Consider the following 25212-nt stretch of genomic DNA (forward strand, 5'->3'; position numbering starts at 1 on the left):
CCACTCCAGGGGGCGCCCTGCCGGCCCACCGAGTGTTGCTAGGGTAAAAGTCTCCGACGAACGTGCACGCGGCGCGCGCACACCTACTGGAATGGATATGAGCAAGCACTCGAAGAACTGTAATAAAACGACTGTGTCAAACATATACTATGTTATTTTAAATATAATCATGTTCAGCTGCTCCTATTGTGCTCATAAAAAAAGTTTACTTAGTTTAACTGTACTGTAAAAACAAGCATGTCCGTCCTTTTAAGGGCTACAAGACTTGAGGACAGTCAGCCAGCCTGGTTCTGCAGCAGTGCCCTGTTAAGAACTGGTTGGGGCCTTATGGTTTTCAAGGGGTCAGGTGATTGCCTGATCAGCGCCTGACTCCTATGAACGCTGAAAGAGCTTAGCTGAGGAAGGAGAGCTACAGGAAGGAAGTTGGCTCCTGTGGCAGGCCCTGGAGCGGGGAGACTCCCAGGCAAATGGAAGAGCTGCCAGGCACAGGGAGACTTCTAGGAAGGAAGCCCCTGCGTCTGGGGAAAGGACCTGGTTTAGCTGCTGCATTTATGTTGCACTATTTATTTTGGGAGTGTTGCTGAAGATTGTCAGTGCCACCAATAAATGAAGCCCTGGGAAAGAGGGCCAGATCCAAAAACTCTGAGCTGACTCCTGGGCTAGGCAGCCAAGGCCAGCAGCTCAACAGTTACACAGTCAATTAGAATTTGGCTAAAAAAAATATTTTTTTTTTGTAAAAAATCAATCTTCTATAAAGCTTGCAACCAAAAAATTAAAGTTTCAGTACTTAACAAAAGTCCCAAAGAAATTAGTTTTTAAACAACTAGACATTTTCATGCAGTATTTTATATGCCAACCCTGCAACACTAAGAGCTAATGCTGGTTGAGAAATTTTCAGATTTTTTTTTTTTGGTGGGAAAATGCCACTTGGTTGAAACCAAAACTTTTCACAAAAGCATATGAGTTCTGACAAAACTTTTGCCAGGAGGGTTTCTCAGGTCCAGGATAGAAGTTGGAGAGAGGGATGCGAGCAGAATAGCCAATAGCTCAGTGGTTTGGGCACTTACCTGGGTTATGGAAAAGTCAGCTTCAAGTCCCTGCTCTGCCTGATTCAGAGCAAGGGACTTGAACTTGGGTCACTCCCAACCATTGGACTACTGGCTGTTTTAGGGTAGGTCACTCTTTTTGCACAAAAAAATTCAAAAGGTCTCACTTTCATCCCAGTGCAGAACAAATCTAAATATCTAAACCTCAAATTCTTTGACAAAGCAGAATTTCTGTTTTCCAGCCAGACTTACTAAGATCCTGAAAGTCAAACTAACTCCATTGTTTTTTCAAGTCCAAACAAAGAAAAAAACCAACAGGAGCTTCATTACCGGTAAAAATGTATTTTTAAAATAGTTTCACCTTTAAAAATGTACTACATAGGTACTCAACCTGGGGGTTGTGAACAGATCCAAGGCAGCTGCAACCACCTTCTCTTTATGGTTAGATAGGAGGATGATCTTGAAACTGTTTTCTGTAGTAACACAGGATCATGGTATGGAACAGGTTGAGAACTAAACATCTACGACATTATTAGCAACTAAGATAACTAAGTATAGGTAACTAAATATTCCTTTAACATTTTTCTCTGAAGATCTACTTTGATGACCTCTGCCACAGGCTACTCATGGCTTTTCTTACTGCTGCTGAACAAACAGATCTGATTACAATCCAGCGAGCTTAAATTTAAATGCAGCACCTTTTGGGAACTGCAAAAGGAGTAACTCAGCTGTTTCACTTGACACTTTCACTGAACCTAATGAGTGTTTGCCTGTTTCTGCAAATAGAACTAATTAATAGCCAATCACTTAGCTCATCAAATACAACATTAAATTTGAATATGGGGTCAGCAGCAGTCAAAAGAGTTTTACCTTACTCATCTTACACCCTCTAAATATAAACAGAGACATTTGACCAGGCAATGTGAGACATGAACCAGACTGCAGCAATATGGGTGCAATCTGTGTAATGAAAGGGTCTAACTTACATATGACATCTCTAGAGACGAGGAGCGTGAGGTAATATCTTTTACTGGACTAACTTCTGTGGGTGAGAGAGGTTATGTCTACAATGCAATTAGACACCCGCAGCTGGCCTGTGCCAGATGAGTTGGGCTCGCATTGCTTGGGCTGAGGAGCTGTTTAACTGAGGTGTAAACATTCTGATTCCAGGTGCAACCCAAGCTCTGGAAACCTCCCACCTCCAGGATCCTAGAGCCTGGGCTCCAGCCAGCAAAAGCCTGATCAGTGACCTGAAGAAGCGCTCTGTATAGCTCAAAAGCTTGTCACTCTCACTAACAGCAGTTGGTCCAATAAAACACCATCCACCCTCACTCATCTTGTCTCTCTAATATCTTGGGACCAACATGGCTACAACAACACTGCATGTGACATCCCTCACATTCATGACAGAATTTTGCCACCATAACACAACATACAACCTTATGGTTAGGTGGCCACAATTTGTCTTTTCGTTTACTATAATGTAATAAGTAATGTTAACAAAAATAGTCTCCTCTAATAAAATGAAAACGTATGACTTTTGCAGTTTTGGCCGAAGAGATTTACCTTTAAACTGCAATTTTCATTTGCATGCAGTGTTCCTGTAGCCATATTGGTCCCAGGATACTAGAGAGACGAGATGGGTGAGGTAGGATCTTTTACTGGACCAACTGCTGCTAATGAGAGAGACAAGCTTTTGAGTTACACAGGGCTCTTCTTCAGGTTTGAGGAAAAGTACTAAGAGAGTACTAAGATAGAACAAACAGTTTAACATAAGCAGTTACATATTCTAATGGACCATTCACTGTTAAGAGGCCAATTAACGCCCCAGTAAGTCACAGGAGGAAAAGGGGGGCTAGTGCATTACAGATTGTTGTAATAAGCCATAATTCAGTGTCTACTAATAATTATTCAATGAATATTATAATTAATATTATGGCTTACTACAATCTGTAATCCACTAACCCCCTTTTTTGTCCTATAAATACGGGGGTATTAATGAACTACTTCCTCTTGAATGGTCCCTTAGAACATGTGCTATCTGCTCAAACTTATATTTAGTTGTGACATTCTTAGTACCTTTCCCAGACCTGAAGAAGAGCTCTGTGTAGCTGAAAAACTTGTGCCTCTCACCAACAACAGCTGATCTAATAAAACATATTACCTCACCCACCTTGCATTCTGATTGTCATTTGCAAGCCCTTTCAGGAGGCTCACTAATTCAAGGGCTAGGGGCAGCCCCAGAAATTCATATTCCTACTCTGTCTTCTGAACTATTGAAACAGAATCAGTTATGGTACATAGGGTTTCAATAAAATTATTTGCCAGTTAACTAAATTTTTGATATTTAAGCATCTTACAGATAAGTGTTACTCTCCTCTAAAGAACAGTTTATCTTGAGTGTTCCATTGGAAAAGATATTCTACTTGCAAGAATCTCATCACTTCTTTCACAAAGAAACAAAAATTTGCCAGGAAAAACAGAAAACAGATTTTCAAAATGGTCCACATTACGACCTTTATTTATTTTTCACTAAATTTATTTATCGTTGAAGCCTGTAGAACTTGTATTACTGGAGACTAAATATCAGCTTCAACATTTATTAAAGCAGACTCTTAATATATCTGTCTAAAATAATTACTGTAGGGTAACAGCATCACTTTTTTCCATCCTAACTTTGCAGTCTTGTCTGCCTCAATTTTCTTTACAATTACAGGGAATAAGATACAAGGGAAGTTCAGAACCGGGCAGACATCAGGCACAAACCATATAATAAAACCCTCTCAAGGTCTTCAATTACTCTGTTATGGATTCATAATGTTTATTTATCTCATTTCAGACACCATAAAATGTGCCAAGTTCCCTCAACATCCCCTCCCCCCACTATACTAGACATTTCTGATTAAAAGGATTTACTCAAGAAAGTAAATATAAACAAATTAAATGGATACTTAAGATCCAAAATTAAACCCATCTTAAAACATTGATCAGGTCTGCCAAAGATGGCAGTTTTCTCTCTCTGTTGCTGGCCTCCCTACTTACAACAGACTGGGAGGTCGGAGCCCCCTCCCTATATTTCCTCAAGCCATACCCTGGCACAGTTAACTGATCTATTTTTTTTTCTGTACAGTATCTTCCCTCACTTTGTTTCTCTCATTTTTCCTCCATCTGATTTTGTCTCTTCTCATATTTGTATTAAATTTGAGCATTTTCTTGCTTTTGCTCCCTTGTATAATATGGTCAGTGACACACACTTTTGCTCCCTTGTGTAATATGGCCAGGGACACATGTTGTTACAGCTGAGTTGCATGCTGTGAGAGCACACACAAAATTTGAGCTGATGAACTGTTTCCCGACCCTGTAGAGCATACATATTAGCTGCTCCTGTGCCTAGCTGTATTGGGCACTGCTTTGCTGCAGGATGAGAAGGCAATTTTCAAGGATCTACCTACTGCTATATGTAAAGCAAAACGTTTGCCACAACAGATTAGATACAGGGCCATGCAGGTCCCCACTCCTCACTGTCCCTCACCCTCTTCTGCTCATGTCCTTTCTGAACTAGACTGGCATGTCTCCAGGATGGGAAACAACACGTTAAGGTGTTGTTAAAAGATGCCTATCATCCTGATGGCTAAGCATCAAATGCAATTATGAAGACACAAGGAACCCACAACAACTGTTCCCAAGTACAATTTGATTTTAAATCCACCTCTGTCTGCAAATATGCCACTACTGTATTTATGAGTGACCCTGTGTTAATACTTCTACTTTCAAGACCAACCAGCAGAAGGAGCACAAACTAATCAAACACAGGTTTTTCCTAAAGCTGAGATAATGTAACTGATGATTGCAACTACACCAAGAAAGTGCAAGTTGTGTTGAGGGGTAGTCCACATGAAACTGCAGGTTTTAAAACAGATATATACAGTTTGCCAAATGACAAAAAACAGCATTTAAATAAATGTAATTTTAAACCTATGAAAGGGACTGAATGGAAAACAAATTTTAAAACGATAAACAATATTTAAAAAGTATTTTGAACTTAAAGTTTGAGATCTTCAAGAAGTGAGTTTCGGAAGCAGTTTATCAAGGAGAGGAGTATGAGTTGGACCCATTTCTTATTCCAATTAAGAATAATATAAAATTTCTCTTTTAACAGAAGTTGGCAAAGTTCATATCTGTGTCTGAATTTTAAAAAACATCTCAAAAAACTCTTTCCTGATACTCAACTCATTCATTTAAATCAAAACAATCCTACATTTATCAAAACTGTGATTTGCTAATGCTTTAACTACTATATATCACTACTGTAACTACTAGTCATCACTCAAATGAAAGCATAGAATAGATGAACACTGTAAAACAAGAAGGAATAACGTACGAGTCTGAATGATCTATAAATATGCCCAGTGTCACAACAACATCTCAGAACTGCCACAGTTTGAAGTACAAAATAGAAAACCTAACTGCTATGGCAAATTAATGCTAGTAATGGCAACTATGACCTGGTATTAAAGAGGCTTTCACTGTTTAGCTATAACTCTAAATAACCTCATAAAAATACCTAGTACAAAAGTGCCAATTTAACACTGATTCTTACAATTCAATACTTACAGAAATTAAAAAGTTACACATCCCAATACAAAAATTCAGGGAGCTCTAGGCATGTTTGTTCCCTAAATCATTTGAACATCAAAATTTCTGGCCAGGGTGGATAAAAAATCAATTTTTAAAAAAATTTTGAAAGATTGGATTTTTATTTAAATCAGATTTTTTTTTATAAAATGCTTTTTAAGGAAAAAACCTACTGAAAGATAATATTAATTAAGATATATTATAGCTCAAAGATATCTTATCATGGAATAGGGATTATAAATTCTAATTCTATAGTATGACAAAATATATTCATGTAACATCTAAGAAAAGTTTTGTAAATGAGTTCTAATAGTTCATAGATTAGGGATCCAATCTTACGGGGCTGCAGGGGCTTCTGTATAGATTATTTAGGTTACTCTTCCTATCCACCCAATAGGACTCAGTGCTCAGTCTAGAAGATATCATCAGAGATGCTTAGTTTTGGAGTTCTCAAATTGTGGATTTGTATCTCCAGAGATAACATGCTTGTTTAACAGCAAAAATGTTTTTAAATAAATAAATAATTATATAGATGTGAGAAATAGTTAAATAAAACTATGTAAATGTCTGTCTGGTGATGTTCTCCTCCTAATACAGCATGGCAAGAAAATCCTCCAAATATTAATGATTAACCTGTTGAATTGGAGATAGTTCAATTCCCAATGACTTCATAAATACCTGCTTCAACTACCTTTGGTAAATGAAATAACCAAACAATCATTGATTTTCTGATATAGCTGTAAAACTAATCTGAAAAGTTTTCAAAATAAATCTCTTTAAAAATGTATAGTGTGTACCTTCTAAAAATGAAACCTACATCTATCTCTGAGTTGTGAAGAATATGTATTGAAGTTTCAACAACCAACAAGAATGCACTTTTGTGTAGAAATCCATGATTAAATTGAGTCTTCCTGAAATCCATGATTAAATCAAATCCACCCTGTTTCTGGCATATGTGATGCACATGCCAAGCAGAGCTGGGCAAAGAAACGTTATTCCATTTTGCAGATGATTCTGATATGTTGAAATTTGGTTTCATTCTGATTTGGAATGAAAACCAAACGTTTCAAAAGTCCCCACAAAAAGGGAATGTCCCAGAGCCATAAACCCAGAAAGCCGTAGGATCCCTGACTTCTAGGCAGTCTGCCTTGCAGGCTGCAAGGCGCCAAACAGATGAGATGGCAGGAAACCAGCCGAGTTTCCAACAGAATCCTGCCTGGGCTCTGTCGAAGCTTCAGAAAACTCAAACCATTTTGCAAACCATCTCAATTTTGACATATTTCTTTGGAATTTTTCCAACCAGCTCTAATCTGAACTGGAATTCTGCTAGCAATGTTATATTTTTCCAGGATAACAGCAACAACATTCATGACTAACCCAATATTTTTACAGGCTCTAAAATCCCTTGCTGGTCCCATCCTGGTCTTGTCATGACCCATAAGTGAGACTGGAAAGGGAACGCAGGCTGCAAGCAACAGCACAACATAAGATAAAAGGACAGCAAAGTAAAGTGTGGTAGAGAAATGCCCTACCATCACATTTAAAAATGGCAGTCACACTCCATTTGAAATGGTGAAGATATGGGCTGTAAACCTATGGAAACCGTGAAGAGAAGAAAAAGGCAGAAGATGTCAAAAGACGCCACTGTAGATATCAAAAGTGAAATTTTTGTTTAAGGCCTGTGGCAAATTGCCGGTACTGTTCTGCTGGGTCTCGCGCTTTCTCTTCTCTGGGGTAGGTTCAGGGTGCTATTGCTTGCCTCTGAACCGGTTCTTAATTACTCCACTAGTGTCCTTGGAGGAAGGGAGTGGAGAGGGAGGGACCTGGGCCCGCCCTCTACTCCAGGTCCCAACCCAGGGGCCCTGAGGGTTGTGGTGAACCACTTGAACTAGCAGTTCCTTCTCCTGGGTTACTTCCCTCTCCTACCCTTCAGCTTGTGAAGGGCTTCTTGCCTCCCTTCTACACAAGCCTGGTGCCCCTTACCTAGGGTTTCTTCTGGACTTCACAATCCACCGCAGCACTCTTCCAAACTTTCTATTTCTCTCTTATCAAACTCTTCTCGTCTCCAACTTCTGCAACCTGCACTCTGCTCCCATCAAACCTTCCTCCTTCAACTCCCACACTGTCTGACTGAAGCAGGGGTTTTTATCACATGACTGAAGTCAGGTGCTCTAGTTAATCTAAAGCAAACCTTCCTCCCTTGGCAGGGAATAAGGCCCCCTGCTAACACTCTCATGCTGCCCTCTGGCCATGCTGTATCACCGGCCCCATTAAAAAGTACATTTATCCGCATTTAAAAGTTCCAGTAGTAAGTCATAAAGCAGCCAATCCTGCAAAAAGGGCAAAAAGTCACTCTGGCTCAAACTTCTGAGCTGAGGTCTAACCAGAAACTAAGTCTTGCTCTGACCTGCTGAAGCTGGAGACCAGCTTTACAATCCCTTGATTTCTCTACTCTCTTTTTGGTAGGTGTGTGTGTTCTTAGTATTTTTATATTAAATCTTTTTCCACCTTACTTTCTCTGGCCAAGAGGAAATAGGGGCCACCAACACCAACACTCAAAACAAACCAGCTGTAGATTAAACTAACAGATTTTTTGGCAGTCTTCCATGGCACCAGCGCTGCCTTGCTTGTAATACTATACTCCTGGCACCAGATGATGTTGTGCAAAGGAGTGAATAAATCACTTTTAAACCCTCTTTCACATGACCTAAAATGGAGACCAATAGCTACCAACAAATACCGTGGCTTCTCCAGGTAACAGAAACCTCTGCCACAAATATTGCTACTCCTTGGGTTTCCACATTCTCTGCGATAGCTCACCCTTTACAGTGGCACCACCCACTAACATGAAGGAGCTCCAGAGATTGGTTGCTCGGTAGTTACCAAAACTGGTAATGAACAGATTTTCTGTCTTTGACATTTACTAACTAAAACTTCCTGCAGATACTTGAAATATTTTCAATTTAATTACGTAAGTTAGGTGTTATTATTCAAACTTTTTCATTCATCCAAGGGTCCAGGATAATCCAAATAGCACTTTTATTGAATTGGTTTCAAGCCTTTATTTAAAACAGACTTGCTTGTATTAGTGCAATTAAGATTCTACATAGAGGGAAAAAAAGGTTGATTTTGTGGTTCAGAGCACATAACCAGGAGTCTGGAGCCTATGGCCAGCCAAGTCACAGCTTTGCTTCAGACTTCCAGCACCACTTTAGACAAGTCACTTAATCTCTCTATTGCCCAGTTTCCCCCTCTGTAAAATTGGGTTGTTAATATTTATCACACATTGCTGTTGTGAGGCTAATTTCATTTATGACTAAGGCACTCTGAGTACCTCTTATGAAGGATGCTTTAGAAATGGAAGTATTATGTCAAGGTCAAGGTTTACTTGTTAATTTTTGTCCATATTTTCATACATGGGTAAAAAAATACAGATTTAAGACAAAACAGTAATATACGGCAGCAATCTTACATTCGATTAAGACTGATTGACAATTTCACTCCCCTGGCACAATGGAACTCTCTGTCCCAGGGTAAAGCTCATCTGTGCAGGAGACAAAGCTTCCTTGGGCACCAACCCAAGACTGTGGAATGAACTCACAACAAGAACTAAGGATCATCACAAACTTCACCTTCTGCTGTAAGTGCAAGTAGTATTTCTTTGACCATGCCTTCCTAGCAAACTTAGAGCAAAATACATATGTATTATATATATATTTTTTAATTCCAAAACAAAACACTCCTCAGCACACATTTCTCCCCCTGGAGAGAGAATGAGAGGAAAAAAATGCGAGAAATATTAATCAGGTTGTTTAATGCACTACTGGAAGGTGCTCAGATACTACGGTAATAAGTGCAGTATAAGAGCCCATACATAATAAAATGGAACAGATGTTTCTTTTAACCTCTATAACTTATTTACTATCAATAAATCCCATACTACACAGGCATAGTCTTTCACTTGAGTCCTCTTACAGTCATGTATCTCCTCAGCTAGAGATAAAAGCAGTACCATGATCTAAGTTGCACTTTTACTGGAGGGTTAAAAGGAATGAAGATCCCTTCGTTATATAACAGTGATTTTCAGACTCTCTTTGCAAATGCAATGCAGCCCGCAGATGATTTTTGTTCTCTAGTTTGATGACAGAATTATTCTAAATTGAACATTGTGGGGGTGTGAAGACACTGAATTTTCAAGTTTGAGAGCGAAAAAGAGAGAGAGAGAGAGAGAGAGCGCTAAGATTTTCTGATATATTGTATTTAAATACTTTTTAATGAACTTTTTCACTGTGTTTTTATAACAACCAACCTGGCAGAGACTGCTTTCAGACAATTGCTCTATGAAAACTCATGCAGGAGCTTCCTTTTTCTTTTAAGGAATGTAAAGTCTTATTTTACAGTGATGCATTATGGTATATTTCAAATTGCTTAGACCCTAGGTTCCTTGGAGCAAGAATTGTCTTCCTTGGTGTTCTACAGAGCACCAGGAACACTTTGGGTGCTCCACAAGCAAATACAAAAAACAGAATTTCTTCCATTATTAACTTGGCTATTTAAGCGCCATCGCAAATATCAGTCTATCCTCCCTCAGAAACACTACCCTAAGCAAGCGCTGAGCTTCCACTGCATTTCCCCATACATCCAAGTTTTCAACCATCACACATCAAATTCTAACTGCACAACTCAGCTCCAAGTTCTTTTGTCCTATTTTAATTCTAATTTAAAACACCAAATGGCCATTCATCATTTCCTTAGGCTTTTCTGTAGCTAATACCACTATCCTACTAAGCACTAAGAAAATAATGTATTAAATATCCTTGCCTCAACTTACATTCCTATTATCCTTGAACCTCCAGTTCAACCAGAAACACACATTCTAATAAACCCATAAAAGCCAACAGGCACCAACCAATCTGACTGACCAACCAACCAAAGCTTTTCTTCTAAGGTTAGGGACCACAGATCTCCATGAACATCTTTTTAGATGAAGGGAGACTCTTCTAACTCTCAGGGCAAGAACAGTCTTCATAAAGGCTTCCAGGCCATTTCCTCCACCATTATAAGAATGGAAAATTTCTTACTGATAATTTCCTTTCTGTTAGAATCTCCCATAATGCTGGACATCTGGGCTGCTTTCCTGTCTCTCTGCAGCTCACAGAGGTGGATCAGCATTTTAGTGGTCCGGCCACACCCCTTCTGCTCCTGCTTGCTGTCTGATGAGCTATTTCCAAGCTGTAAAACTTGCATAACATCATTAACAAATATTCCAGAGATAATGAAAAAATATGTATATTAGATCAGGAAGACCACCATCTGGTAATGACTCCACTTAATACCTGACCCTGGACTCATGAGTCATCAAGTGGGTAAAACTGTTAGAGATGATGCTAGAAGAAAATTATCACTATGAATTTTCTGTTCTGCAGCCCAGCATCTCCCACAATTCTGGTTGACTGGGAAGTAGGAAGCAGTGAACAAATGTAGGACTGCTTCCTGGAATGGGGGGAAGAATGCGCACCGTCTCGACTGTTTATGTAGAACGTAGCCGTCGTATTGTCTATGAGGACTGAAACAGATTTGCCTGTCAAGTGAAGTAAAAATGCCCAGCATGCTAGACCTGAGTTCCCTGACCTGATGTGCAAGGAGAGCTCTTGGATTCAAAGGCCTTGGGTTTGCATAGGTCCTAAGTGGGCTCTCCAACTGAGGGCTGATGCCTTGCATACCCGGGACACGGATGAGCGAGATCTTGAAAAGGGTACTCCCACACATACCATGTGGCTGTCCAGCCACCATTGCAGTGAGTCTAGGACATGGGCCAGTACCATGAGAACTGAGTTCAGGTGATGGTGAGAGGGAGAGTCGACCATGGCTAGCCAGGTTTGCGGAGGTCTGAGTTGTAGCCTTGCATATTGCACTACGTATGTGCACGATACCACATAGCCCAGGAGGCTCAGACACTTTCATGTCGTCGAGATCGGACGACTTCAGAGAAATTGTTATCAGGGATGCAAAAGTGAGGAACCAGTCATTTGGAAGCAGAGCTCTCACTTGCACCAAGTCAAGTACCGACACTATGAACTCTATCTTCTGGACTGGGATCAGGGTGGACTTCTGAAAATTTAACAGAAGGCCCAACGCATTGAAGGTTGATTGAATGAGACAAATGTTGGCCTCAACTCAAGCTCTGAACCAGACCTTTATCAGCCAGTCATCGAGGTATGGAAATATGTGGATGCCCCTTTTCCTTAATCAGACTGCTACTACTGGCATATATTTTGTGAAAACCTGTGTGGCAGCCAACAAGCCAAACAGGAGCACCATAAACTATTAGTGACTTTGGTTCATTACAAACCTTAGGAAATGTCTGTGACCAGGAAGCTCAAAATGTGGAAGTAAGCATCCTTTAGACTGAGAGTGGCATACCAATTCCTGGGATCCAGCAAAGGGATGATGGAGCCCAAGGAGAACATGCAGAACTTCAGGTTCTTGAGATATTAGTTGAGACTGTGCAGGTCTAAAATGGGTCTGAGATCACACACACACACACACATCCCTCTTGATTTTCAGGATTAGGAAGCAGTGGGACTAGAACCCCTTCCTCCCAGATGGGAGGGCACTTGCTCCACATCTCTCACCCGAAGGAGAGATTGGACTTCTTGTTCCAACAGGAGCTTGTGAGAAGCGTCCCTGAAGAGGGAGGGCAAGACAAGGTGGAGTGGATAGGAATTGGAAGGCGTAACCCAGTTCTGTGGTGTTGAGGACCCATCAGTCTGAAGTAATCTGGATCCAGGCATCCAAGAAATAGGAAAGGTGATTGGAAAACAAGTGGGTAGCTAGATCCAATGTAGAAGGGATTGATATATCAACCTCAATTATCTTGTCAAAATGAGTGCTTTGTCAATCCAGGATGCCTGGCATCAGGCTGAGTAGGGCCTGTTGAGGATGACTGGGAAGAGGGCCTGCGCCTAAACTTCTGTTCTTTCACGTCTGTTGGTCCTGCCTGGCTGTCTGAAAAAAGTAATGGCTTGGCTGCTGCAGACTGTATTGCTTCTTTGCCCCTGCTGCTATGAAGAGCCCCAGGAATTTCAAAGTCACCTAGGAGTCTCGGAGGTCATGCAGCTTAAGATCCATCTGCTCTAAGAAGATCCCTCAAATGGGAGGTCCTGGATGGTCTGTTATACCTCTTGAGGGAGCTCTGAGGATTGCAGCCAGGAACTCCTATGCATTGTCACTGCAGTCGCCATTGATCCAGCTGCAGAGACAGTGGCATCCAGGATTGCTTGCAGGGAGGCCTGAGATACTGTTATCCCTTCCTCAGTTAGGGATGAAAACTCCTTTCTGGAGTCCTGGGGGACAAGATCCTTGAATTTAATCAAGAAGTACCAAATGTTGAAGTTGTAGCACTCCAGCAGGGGCTGCTGGTTTACTATATAAAGTTGCAGGCCCACTGAAGTGCTGCACTCGAAGAGGTTTAGCTTTTTAGGGTCCTTTGACTTGGGCACAGAGGTTGGCTGTCGCTGGAGAGCTCCCTCATTGGCCACCGCAACCACCCATGATCCAAAGGGCAAGAGGTGTGTGTGAAGAGGAACTTGTACCTGGGCTGGAACAAAGTATTTATGCTCCGAGCATTTCACCATCAGTGGAAGTGAGGCAGGGGTATGCTAGAGGGCTTTAATAGGGTCCATGACGGCATCGTGCAGCACCAGGACCACTCTCGACTCCGCTGGCAACAGAATATCTAGCAGGCCATGTGTCACCTCCTTAACCACTTCTGCTTGGACCCCTAGATTTGAGGCTACCCATTTTAGTAGGTCCTGATATGCCTTATGGTCATCTGGAAGTGGAGATACCCCGGGTGCCACTGAGGCCTTATTCAGCAAGGATGAAGAGGCGGCTAAAGCCTGATGGGGAACCTCAATTGGTATCTCAGTGTCCGCAGGAGCCTACAGGGCTTCTTGGAGTTCAGTGCCTTGTTCGTTACAGGAAACTGGTTCCGGGGTATCCCTGTGCTGTACTGGGGGTGCTCTAGTGTCCGAAACGACCAAATAAGAGCATCTCAAAGACGTCCCTTGAGGTTGGGGAAACCCCCAAGGGTTCCAAAAGGGACACTGCAGGCTGGTTGGGCCCCACAGGTACAGTGGCCAGGCACCCAGAGGTCCCGATGAACTCAGTGCTGTAATGGAGTAGGAATAGCATGGAAAGCAGCAGGGTTGGCTGCTTTGGCAGGGTGAGTACACTTCTGTGTCTGAGTTTGATGAGGAGGAAGAAGTGCACTGTGGAGACCAGAGGATGCCGTGCCACTGGGTGCCATTGAAGGCCACCTAGAGGACCTTCAGACTGTCAGAGACGATTTCCCCTTGGACAGCTGACACAGTGCTGGATGAGGTGCTGGCATTGATTTCCTATTGCTTGAGGACACTGGCAGTGCCGAGCCCTGCCCTTCTGGGGAGCTCGGTACCAGCAGGGTTAGAAGATACCTTGCAGCCACAAAGGCTTTGGGGGGAGCAACAGGACCACAAACTGCAAGGTACAATGGTCTTGAGTGGGTATCATGGGACACTGCAGATGTGCTCAGGGCGCACATACACCTGAACTGGAATGGACATATGCATGCACTTGAAGAACATGCAGGCCCTGCAGCCAACTGCAATAAGGCAACTGTTCCCCAGGGATCTGGGATCTGCCTCCCTTGTGAAGTATTTTGGCCTCTGTGTTCATATGATTCACAGACGGGTTGGCTGAAGGGAGGCCAAGCATCTGAACAACGAGATAGAAAAACTCCTGATTCAGGCACCACTCAGAATGGTTGACCCTGAGCCTGCTGCGCCAGTCTGCCTTTTGGTTCAGGTCCCCTTTGATGTGGATCACTTTGAGGGAAAGGAGGAATGGTCCCACCCACCTCACTATTTCCACTGCTTCTGCATGTAGTGCCCAACTCGTTGTTCCCCCTTAGCTGTTTAAATATGCAATCACAGTTGTATTGTTTGATTTAATCAGGATGTGGTTTCCCCTTAGGGTGGGCTGGAACCTTCACAGAGCTAACTTGACCAATTTCAGCTATATGAGGAGATTTATGCTGCGAGCCTGTTCCTTCTTGCTCTAGAGATCCTAGGCTGTTTGAGTTTCCAAGTGAGCTCCCCAGACCTGCTTTCAAGAACTAAGGGATCTGGAAGGCAGATAAGCAAGGCTTTACAGACATTATCATGGGCTGATGACCACTGCAAAGAGTTGAATACCTATGTTGGAAACCATACTTGATCTTTCATGTGTTCCAGGGAGTGGTCCCACACGTTTTGTATGACAGCCTGAAGACTTCTGATGTGTGATTGTGCCCATGGAGTGATCCCTAAGCATGACACCAGGAATCCTAGCAGTTGGAAGCATAGCGCTATGGTAGGCTTCCTACAGCTCTGAAGCATGAAAATAAATTCCTGGATGCAACTAGAGAACTTTTCTTGGCACTGGTGATGAAACTGTACACCTGGAGAAGCACTGCCAAAAAACTGGGAAGAAAAAAAAGATTAGAACAGAATAGTAAAATAGAAAGAGTAAGGACAGGAGTAAAAGAAACTGCCACTGTTCGCTGCTTCAGAGGCAGAGAAAACTGACAGCAAGCAGGAGCAGAGGGGAGGTGGCCAGACCCTGTGGCTCCAAAAAGGTGATCTGCTTCTGTGAGCTGCAAAGAGAGAGAGAGCGAGCAGCCCAGGCATCTAGAATTGTGGGAGATGCTGGGCTGCAGGAAAGGGAGGGGAGCCAAGGGAGCCAAGAGAAGCAGTTGATGGCTTCACAGTTATATTTTTGATTTGCTGAGTATCTAACGTATGTTTCTAGATTTCTTTTAAAAAATACATTAAGAATATCCTCAATCTCCTACCACTTCCTTTAATCTAAATATTGCAATGATTTAGGAATTATATTTTTCTCTCTTCTAAGAATCAAGGCTGCTATTTCCCACACCTTTGTCTACAGTACACCTGATACTCTTCAGCACTCAGCAGGGAACTGAGTTGGTGGAAAACAGTCAGCCTTTTCTGAGACTAATGTTAGAAAAATTCTTTGGTCAGTTGTCAGCAAATGCAACTGAGCCATCTCTTGAAAGACAGCAAACATAACTTATGATACTGTGCACTCATCGAACCATAGCAAGAAATTTTAAATGCATTCCAAAACCCAGGTTTAATACACCAGTCAAGCAAAAACATCCAGACATAGTGAATTCGATAAACTATGCCACAAACTGCCGCATTCTCAAAACACTGACACAGCTACAGGCTGTGTGTACGTAGCTCATAAAAGTCGCCTCTAAATTGAAGTGGCACTGCCATCCTTAGACACAACACAAGCATTACGACTTTCATGGATATGATACCACTCAGAAAGGAAAATTAAGACAAATCATTTGAATTTTTGGATACATTTGTAAAAAAATCCACATCAGTACACACCCAAAATAAAATCCCACAGAAGAAAACCCTCCCATTCATACCAGTTATTTTATTTAATAATTACTATGATTATTACTATTATTATTATGGAACCGCCTGGCCAAGTGTTGATAAAAAGCCAACTTGATTACTGATCTAAGGGGCAGCAGGTTGTGTGTGAAAGATTTAAGCAAATAAAAGCGACTGACTCCACAAAGGAAACAGTGAAACTAACTACACACAAAAAGTTGTTAAATGCACTAAGTAAACTGAGGGGGAAATAAAGACAAATATTTTCTTTTCTCTAATGCCTTTTAATTATAGTAATAGCAGGTGCTATGTTTTAATTACACGAAATAAAAATTTCAGCCAAATGTAACATTTAGGCTGAGGGTGCAATTTTAACATTTTAATCTGTGCTGAAAAACTACTAATACATATTTGCCAGAAGGGGGTTTAACAGTTAAGATATAAACACTTAACAAATGTGTTCTGGATGGGTGGATGGAGGGGGAAGGACTAGAACAGAAATGTTGACAGAAATAACAGTCCTACCAACTTAGCACGTATTTAAATTAATCTAAAGGGATGAATGTTGATATTTCTAAGGCACCCATCACTTTGGTATCTAAGCTCAGTGTCAACTGATATAGTATGAACAAATTTTCCTTCAGTCAAAAATAATAAAAGTAGAAATATTTCATTTGAAAGAATCAACCACAATTAATAAATAGATATGAGCAATCTTACCTTTGGCAGAATATGCTTCAGCAATCATCCTCAGCCTGTAAGGAGGCACGGCAACAAGATGCAAGTCATCAACTTCAACCCTGGCATAAGTGTTAAGAGCTTCTTTGTAATCACCTTCCACATAGTTTAACTTGGCCATAATTAAGTTGGCTTCTTGTAAGAATTCTGGCTAGAAAAAAGAGGAATAAAGTTAAACTATATTTTCTGAAGAAAAACACTTTAAAATGACAAAAAGTCATCTGCACCCTAGTAATTTCCACAATATTTTGGAAGCCTTTCCAGCAGATATTTCATTCCCAGATTACAGTTTATTATTTTTATTCTGTAGTTAAATTTTCAGATAATATTTGGGAGGCTACTACAGAAAAAAAAAAAAAACAAACAAGAGTCCCTCACCAAGCTACAGAACAGTGATTTTATTCCTACCAGTCATTTTTACACTTGGAAATATATATTATTTCATATCTGCATTATGTAAGCATCCTTGAATCTGTCTTAGGATTTTAGTGCGCCAGGTGGTGTACAAACTTTTAAGATGACACATCCTTGCCACCCAGGAAGTTTAAAGTTTAACATGACAACCAATACATGAAGGTAGGAGATGATGAATTATAAATTTATCACTGTTATTTTAAGTTTAGTAATTATGCACTGGCTTTCCCCAACTGCTCCTCAGCCTAGTCATTTTAATTTGGTTGATTTCTTGTAAGTGGAGAGGAGGGTCTGGAAAAAGAATTCACATGGAGAGGTCAGTACCCTCACAGATCAGTTTAAGGAGGGCATGGAAGAAATCTCAAAGACGGCTGTGGAAGATGACAGAGTGTTGAAATAGCATCACTGGTGGGGCAAAGGGGAAGAGGGAGACATAGTAACATGCAGTAGCAGATAAGTATGGAGTGAGAGCATTGTGAAGTGCCTTGAAGGGGAGAACATATATATTTCACATCCGACACCAAGCATTATAGTTTAATGATGAATATCTAAAGGTGGGCTAGAATGGGCTCCAAGTAGAATCGAGGATAAAAACATCTTGTATGGTCTTCCTCAAAACATGGAACAAATTTGCAGTTTCACTACAGTGCTGAATATTTACATTGATTTTGTTTTCTTAATAGAAGGGGATCTTTATTGGGGTAGGAGTGCTGTGACACTATTTCAGGAATGTTTGTGACGCATTTTGACATAACCAAATGCAAGATACTATGGGAATGCAAAGTGTTATTATTCCTTGAAATGCATTATCTGTCAAGTATCATGTCACTGTGTAAATAAGCTGTTCACAAGACAACTTGAAAATTCTTTTGAATTTTTAAACATCCCTGGGGTCAACAGCTTTCTTTTAAATGTTATCTTGCAATATTAGAATGAAAAAATGGTCTGAACAAAATACCATAAGCAAATTAAGGGGATCAAATCCCAAAATACTGAAGATATTCTGGAAGCAATAAAATTGCTTAACAAGAACACTGTAACCAGAGAATTATTCGAGCTCTCAGAAGCTCTCATAAAGCTTTTCTTTTCAATTAACTTCCAACTATATCCTTAATTTTCTAATCCCTCCTCCAGACTTATGTGAATACCTTTAGATTTCCTCTGTCAAGTGCTGCAGTGAGATGTTTCCTGACCTCAGTCAGCTTTGGCCGGGGACCCTGGGGACTAGTGCCCTGTTTAAAAGGATTTTCCTTCAAAAACTGTTCTAGTTTGGACTCCCCAAGGAGAAGTTCTGCCATGTCATCTATAAAGAGAAAAAACAGCGTCAAAGGTGAAAAGTCTTCACAACAGTAGTAGCCATTCTATCCAGCTGATATTTCACACAGATTACAGTGGAAGCACACAGAAGGGGAGGTAATTATTTTTAGGTCTGGACTTGAAATGCAGAACTAGACACATTAAGGGCCACTGACCCAGATTTAACACTGTGTTATAGAAGTGGTGTTTATTATTTGATTTTTCAATGTATCATTTAAATACTGATCATAGCATTATAGGAGCACTATAGCATTATAGTCACAGAGGTTAAGGCTAATCTATTTCTCATTAACTGGGATCTAATACTCTATGACCTTTTGGTTTTTTAAATCAAAAACCATTGACAAGAGGCGCAGCTCTCAAGCTTTCCGAATATGGATAAACTCAGCATTTGATGAATATCTGGCAGTAGTACATTCCAGAGGCAAGCACTTGCTACCAAGAAAGCCCTACCCCATCTCACAAACATCATACTTGCAATAGCTAGATTAAGATTTCTACCTGAATACAGATTATGTGGCAGCTCAGAGATGGAGATGTCCCTCAGGATTTCCTGGTCAATTAGGGCATTACAGATGGTGACCAGCTACTTGAATTTTATCTGGAAATTAACCAGCAGCCAACCTAGCACTTCCATCTTGGAAAACTGTCATTCAGTTTCCCATTTTTCCAGACCTTGGAAAAACAAGACAATGTCTCAATATTGGTCTGATAAAAAGGTGACAAAGCTATGAAACTCAGGAGGTTGAGAACACTGTAACCCTTATCAGCTTCCCAAGTGCCTTTACCTACACATTAAACAAAACAGGTAATAAGACTGGGCTTTGCGATTCTGATACCATTCTAAGCAGTTTCCTTCCACTGTGCCAGGTCTCACAAACACATCATCAGCACCTTATGTTTGACATTATTAAGACTGCTAAAAGATCTAGCTGGATTAGCGAATCTGACCGGTGTACGCTGAAATTATGAAGTCAGAGTGAGTAATGCTGTTTCTGTATCATATCCTGATCTTAAATGTGACAGGCAGATGTCTAAAGGACAAAAGGATGCCAGATATCATTTCATTTGGCCTGACAGAAGCAGCAACAACTCTGGACAATCTTTCAATCCACATATCAATGGTGTACATTTCCCATTTCAAAACAGAAAAAAATAGTAATTTTGCTCAGTATGTATCCAAATAATACAAAGACAAAAAGCTTCCTCTTACTGATTTGTAGAGCACCCATCCTCTCTAAAATAAGTCAGTGCTGAGTTCCCAGCTCTTATCAACACCTGTTCTGAATATTCACCAATGTATTGAATTGTATATACTAGCGGGCAAGCGCCACTGTTCTGTGGGCATCAGCAATATGTGGAAATGGCTTGAGTTAGAACTATTCCTGTGCTGAAACCTATACATGCCTTTGTCAAAAGGCAAACTGACATTTGATTATGTTACTCCTAGAACAATGAGCCCAAAGTACTCAGAAGAAGTGTTTTCATTTCATAGGGCTGGTATATGCTACAACTTTAGGTCGAATTTAGCAGCGTTACCTCGATTTAAGCCTCGATCTGTCCACACAATGAAGCCCTTTTTTTCGACTTAAAGGGCTCTTTAAAATCGATTTCTTTACTCCACCTCCGACGAGGGATTAGCGCTGAAATTGGCCTTGCCAGGTTAAATTTGAAATAGCATGGACGCAATTCGACGATATTGGCCTCCGGGAGCTATCCCAGAGTGCTCCATTGTGACCTCTCTGGACAGCGCTCTCAACTCAGATGCACTGGCCAGGTACAGGAAAAGGCCCGCGAACTTCTGAATTTCATTTCTTGTTTGGCCAGCACGTGAGCAACGTATCTTGAAGGGGAGGGGAGCTAACAGAAACAGTTGTTGGCTTCACTGTTATATTTTTGATTTGCTGGGGCAACTGACAACATGGTTTACAGGGAATTAAAATCAACAAAAAGGGTGGCTTTGCATCAAGGAGAAACACAAACAACTGTCACAAAGAATGGCCCCCTCAAGGACTGAACTCAAAACCCTGAGTTTAGGAGGCTGTTGATTTCACAAAACAAATTGGGTCAATTTCTTGTTTTGATCCATCTATCTTTTACATCTGAGGCTGGCAGCAGATGGTGCAGTATGATTACTAGCCATCGTCATCTCCTGGGTGCTCGGCAGAAGATGGGAATGACCCTGCTGAGTCACTCCCATGTCTGCCCAGGTGCCCCTTACCGACCTCACTGAGGTCGGCTAAAAGAGCACCCAGGAATACGACGATGGCTACCAATTGTAATGCACGTCTGCTGCCAAAAGGCAATGAGCTGCCGCTGTGTAGCAATGCACTCCCATGTCTGCCAGCACCCAGGAGACGTATGGTGACAGTGAGCTGAGTGGGCTCCATGCTTGCCATGGTATGGCGTCTGCTCAGGTAACCCAGGAAAAAAGGTGCAAAACGATTGTCTGCCGTTGCTTTCACATAGGGTGGGTGGGAGGGAGGCAGGCCTGACGACACGTACCCAGAACCACCCGCAACACTGTTTTTACCCCATCAGGCATTGGAATCTCAACCCAGAATTGCAATGAGCAGCACACATTGTGGGATAGCTACCCACAGTGCAATGCTCCGAAGTTGATGCAAGCCTTGGTACTGTGGACGCAGTCCGCTGACTTAATGCACTTAGAGCATTTTGTGTGGGGGGACACAGAATCAACTGTATAAAAACGATTTCTAAAAGACCAACTTCTATAAATTTGACCTAATTTCATAGTGTAGACATATCCATAGTGTCAGTGACACTAGAGTTAGTTTAGGTTTAGTTAGACTAACAAGCCAAACTCGAGTTGTGAAATAAATGCCAATATTTTCCACTTATGTATTTTGAAAAATAGGCTAGAGAGGACTTTCAATACAATGTACTCATTGAAGCTCTTATAACCAAACTAATCACCTTATGCACTGAATTTGATAACCCTGAATTAAATGTTTTAACTCTTAAATAAACCACAAATGAAAGGGTCTGATAGCAAAGAAGATCTTTTGATTTAGTAAAAGACAAAGAACCAATTGTTAACTGCTGCAGGAAACCAGCAGGTTAAGGAAGCTTTTAGTATTTGCTTCATCACTCATAAGGACTGAGCATTTTTATGAAATTCACAAGACTAAATAATGCTTACAAAGTACTCCTTGTGTTTACAAAGCAAGGAAATCTTTCCCGGTGGCATGAGTTTTTCTGCAATTATCAAGATATTTTAAACTGTGACTTTAAGAGCTGCAATTTGTAATCAAAAAGGTCATTACAGCTTTTTAAGGGTAGACTCTCAAAATCAGGACATCAGTTACAAAGTCTGAAGCAGATTCTAATATTTTACAGGTAAATTTTTATTGTACAGTATCTGAAGAAATAAAGATATGGCAAACCAATATGCTCCCAAACATTACATAGTGCTGACACTTGTCTCTTTCAGGAAAGGTTAACTTCACTAGCACTTCACATTTTGAAGCAACTTAAGCGACACTGCAACAAAATCATTTAACTGTAACAGTCTGCTCAGAAGGAAAGAATAGAAAATAATGGCATAAGGGATGATTCAATGCTGAAAATGAGGAAAAAGAGGACAAGCCATATAGCAACAGCAAGTGGAAGAAAGTAACCGTGTATCATTGATCCAATAAATATTTTACAGATAATGATTCATACCATAGGCATTCCAGCAAAGTAATTTGCATCAATACCAACAGGCCTGCTGCAAGTGCTGATGTAACAGTGAACATATACCGAAATGTATAAAATTTACAATACAATAAGGCACCATTTTCAAAGGTACCAAAACTCTAGAATGAAAGTATATTTTTAAAATACTTGATATGGAATGGTACCTTTTTACTTTGCTATAGGCAGCTAATTATGTATTTTCTATTTTTCTTCAAACATGGCTTAAACTGTAACGGACTAGATGAGTGCAAACACTTTGAATCTAACGAAAGACACTACTCACAAAATACTTGGGATACAAAAGAAGAGATCTGTATTTAACGTTATAGGTCATATTCCACCCCCATGGATACATCCTCATTTCAAATTTCATTCAAATAACCATTCCAATATCAATTTGAAAAACAGATAACAGAATCGGACACAAGCTTACAATAAAACTGCACCTCAAGCATGTTCACAGACCCCCAGGATTCTGTCACCTGCCTTTCAGAGGAAAGATTACGGAGGGTATGGCTATACTGCAATTAAACACCCATGGCTGACCCATATGAAGGGCTCAGGCTACGGGGCTATAAAATTCTGATGTAGACCTTTAGGGCTCAAGCTCAGGGACCCTGTGAGGGGGTAGGCTATTTTTTTAATCAATTATCTAGAAGTAAACAAAATTATTGCTAATAAAATTTGCAGATAACACAAACACTGGTGGATAGATAAATAATGAGGAGGACAGGTCAATCACAGAGAACAATATGGATTATTTGGTAAGCTGGGCCCCTTCGAACAGAATATACTTTAGTACAGCCACATACTATCAGGCTCTGACTCCAATAATTAGGCTTAATGGCTGCAGCATGGGTCACGGCGAGGCATAGGTTTGGGTCTGGGCCAAGGGTGGCCCTGAAATTTGAGATCCCGGGGCAGGACAGGATCAAAACCAAGATCAGAGTCTGTAGACAAACCAGGATCAGAACCATAGCCAGAGGCCAGGGGCAGAACAGAAGTCAAATCTGGGAGGTCAGAGTCCAAAGACAAGCCAACCTGATACCAAAGTCGGAGTTCAGATATGCGCCAAAGGTCAAAACCAGATAGAGCCTGAGGCTTTGGGGGTGTAACATGAGGGAGGCTGTAACTCAAAGTAGCATCCTGTAACCTTCATAATCATCATTTGTATATGGTTGTGATATTTCTTCCAAACCATGTCGTGTAAGCCATTATATTAAAGATCGTGATCTGCTGAAACTCACTGTTCTGTTAAAATATGTACATCGTTATTGTGTATGAAGTTATGAGATTCTGCTCCATGGCTGTTATTGAAATATGTTGCGAGTCTGGGAGACACCCACAGCCAGATCTCCAGGGACAACAAAGGAGGTGACCCACACCCAGGCGGGCGTTAAATGACTATCACCAACCATGAACCAGCAGGGAAATTGTAAACAAGAGATTTACAATTCAATAAGAGACAGTTGCGCAAGCACCACACAACAGGGACTGCTCAACTCTGACTCAGCAAAGCCCATCAGGACATTTGGGCCGTTGTTTTTCCAGGAACATGAACTGAGAGTATAAACTAAGGGACACTGACATCATGAGACCACCTACTCTGAAGGCAACAAGAACGCTGGGAAGACAAGGACTTTGAACTGGAGAGATTGGTTCCAGGCTGAGAAGGAAATTCAGACTGTGTATTAAGAAATGTAACCTGCCTGCAACATCCAATGGAGTGAGAAAAACGGTTTGATTCAAATCCAACTAAGAATGATAAAGTTTAGGATTTAGAATGAGTATTAGGTAACTAACTCTGACCTTTATGCCTATCACCTACAATCACTTTAAATCTATCGTTCTGTAATTAATAAACTTCCTTTAATGCTTTATCTTTACCAGTGAGTTTGTCTAAAGCGTTTGGGAAAAAGACAGTTACCGTTTCCGTAACTAGTGTTCAAGATGTGTTGCTCACATCTATTCCATATGACGTGCGTGTACTCGCCACACGCACTGGTGCTGGAAGCTTTTCCCTCAGTGGTATCCGTAGGGGACCAGCTCTGGAACCCTCTGGAGTGGCACGCACATGCCTCAGTATAAAGGATGCCCCTGGCTCCCCCAAAGCTCATTTCCTTCTTGCTGGAAACTCCAACAGTGGGGAAGGAATGGAATGGACATGAGCAACACATCTCTGTTACGGTTCCCTCCCCACTTTGAACTTTAGGGTACAGATCTGGGGACCCACATGAAAGACCTCTTAAACTTATTTCTACCAGCTTAGGTTAAAAACTTCCCCGAGGCACAAATTCTTCCTTGTCCTTGGACAATATGCTGCCACCTCCAAGTGAGTTAGCCGAAGATTCAGGAAAAGGACCACTTGGAGTTCCTGTTTTCCCCAAATATCCCCTCAAACCCGTTCACCCCCTTTCCTGGGGTGGCTTGAGAGTAACCATGGTTAGCACAGACCAGACCCTTCGGTTTTTGGGACACTAAAACTCCAATCAGATTCTTAAAAACAGAACTTTTATTACAAGGAAAAAAAAGTAAAAGAAACACCTCTGTAAAATTAGGATGAAAGGTAATTTTACAGAGTAATAAAAGTTAACACACAGAGGATTTCCCTCTAGGCAAAACTTCAAAGTTACAAAAAACACCAGGAATCAACCTCCCTCTTAGCACAGGGAAAATTTACAAGCTAAAACAAAAGATACTCTAACGCATTTCCTTGCTATTACTTACTATATTTGTAATACTAGATGCATCATTTCAGGAGAGGTTGGATTACTTATTTGGTCTCTCCCTTTGTTTCCCAAGAGAACACCCACAGAGCACAAAACAAAGCCTTCTCCCCTGCACCCCCAATCTGAAAGTATTTTTTGCACTATCCTTAGCTGTATGTTTATGAGAATCTTGAAGAA

At 41.0% G+C, this 25212-nt stretch overlaps 1 protein-coding gene across 5 annotated transcripts in view; it reads right to left on the reverse strand.

Moving 5' to 3' along the window:
- TTC7B (tetratricopeptide repeat domain 7B) overlaps positions 1-25212 on the reverse strand; it is a 336047-nt gene that overhangs the window by 286282 nt on the left and 24553 nt on the right. For 2 of the 5 annotated variants that reach the window (XM_032766516.2, XM_032766515.2), the window contains exons 2-3: positions 18436-18590; positions 16856-17024 (exon numbers count right to left, since the gene is read on the reverse strand). In XM_032766516.2, the coding sequence (XP_032622407.1) occupies positions 16856-17024; positions 18436-18590 (324 nt within the window). Of the gene's footprint in view, positions 1-16855; positions 17025-18435; positions 18591-19105; positions 19217-25212 lie in introns of those variants that run through there. The other 3 variants (XM_032766518.2, XM_075065637.1, XM_032766522.2) reach the window with 3 other exon arrangements.

Source organism: Chelonoidis abingdonii, chromosome 4 (genome assembly GCF_003597395.2).
Source record: "Chelonoidis abingdonii isolate Lonesome George chromosome 4, CheloAbing_2.0, whole genome shotgun sequence".
In the NCBI taxonomy this organism is placed as follows: Eukaryota; Metazoa; Chordata; order Testudines; family Testudinidae; genus Chelonoidis; species Chelonoidis abingdonii.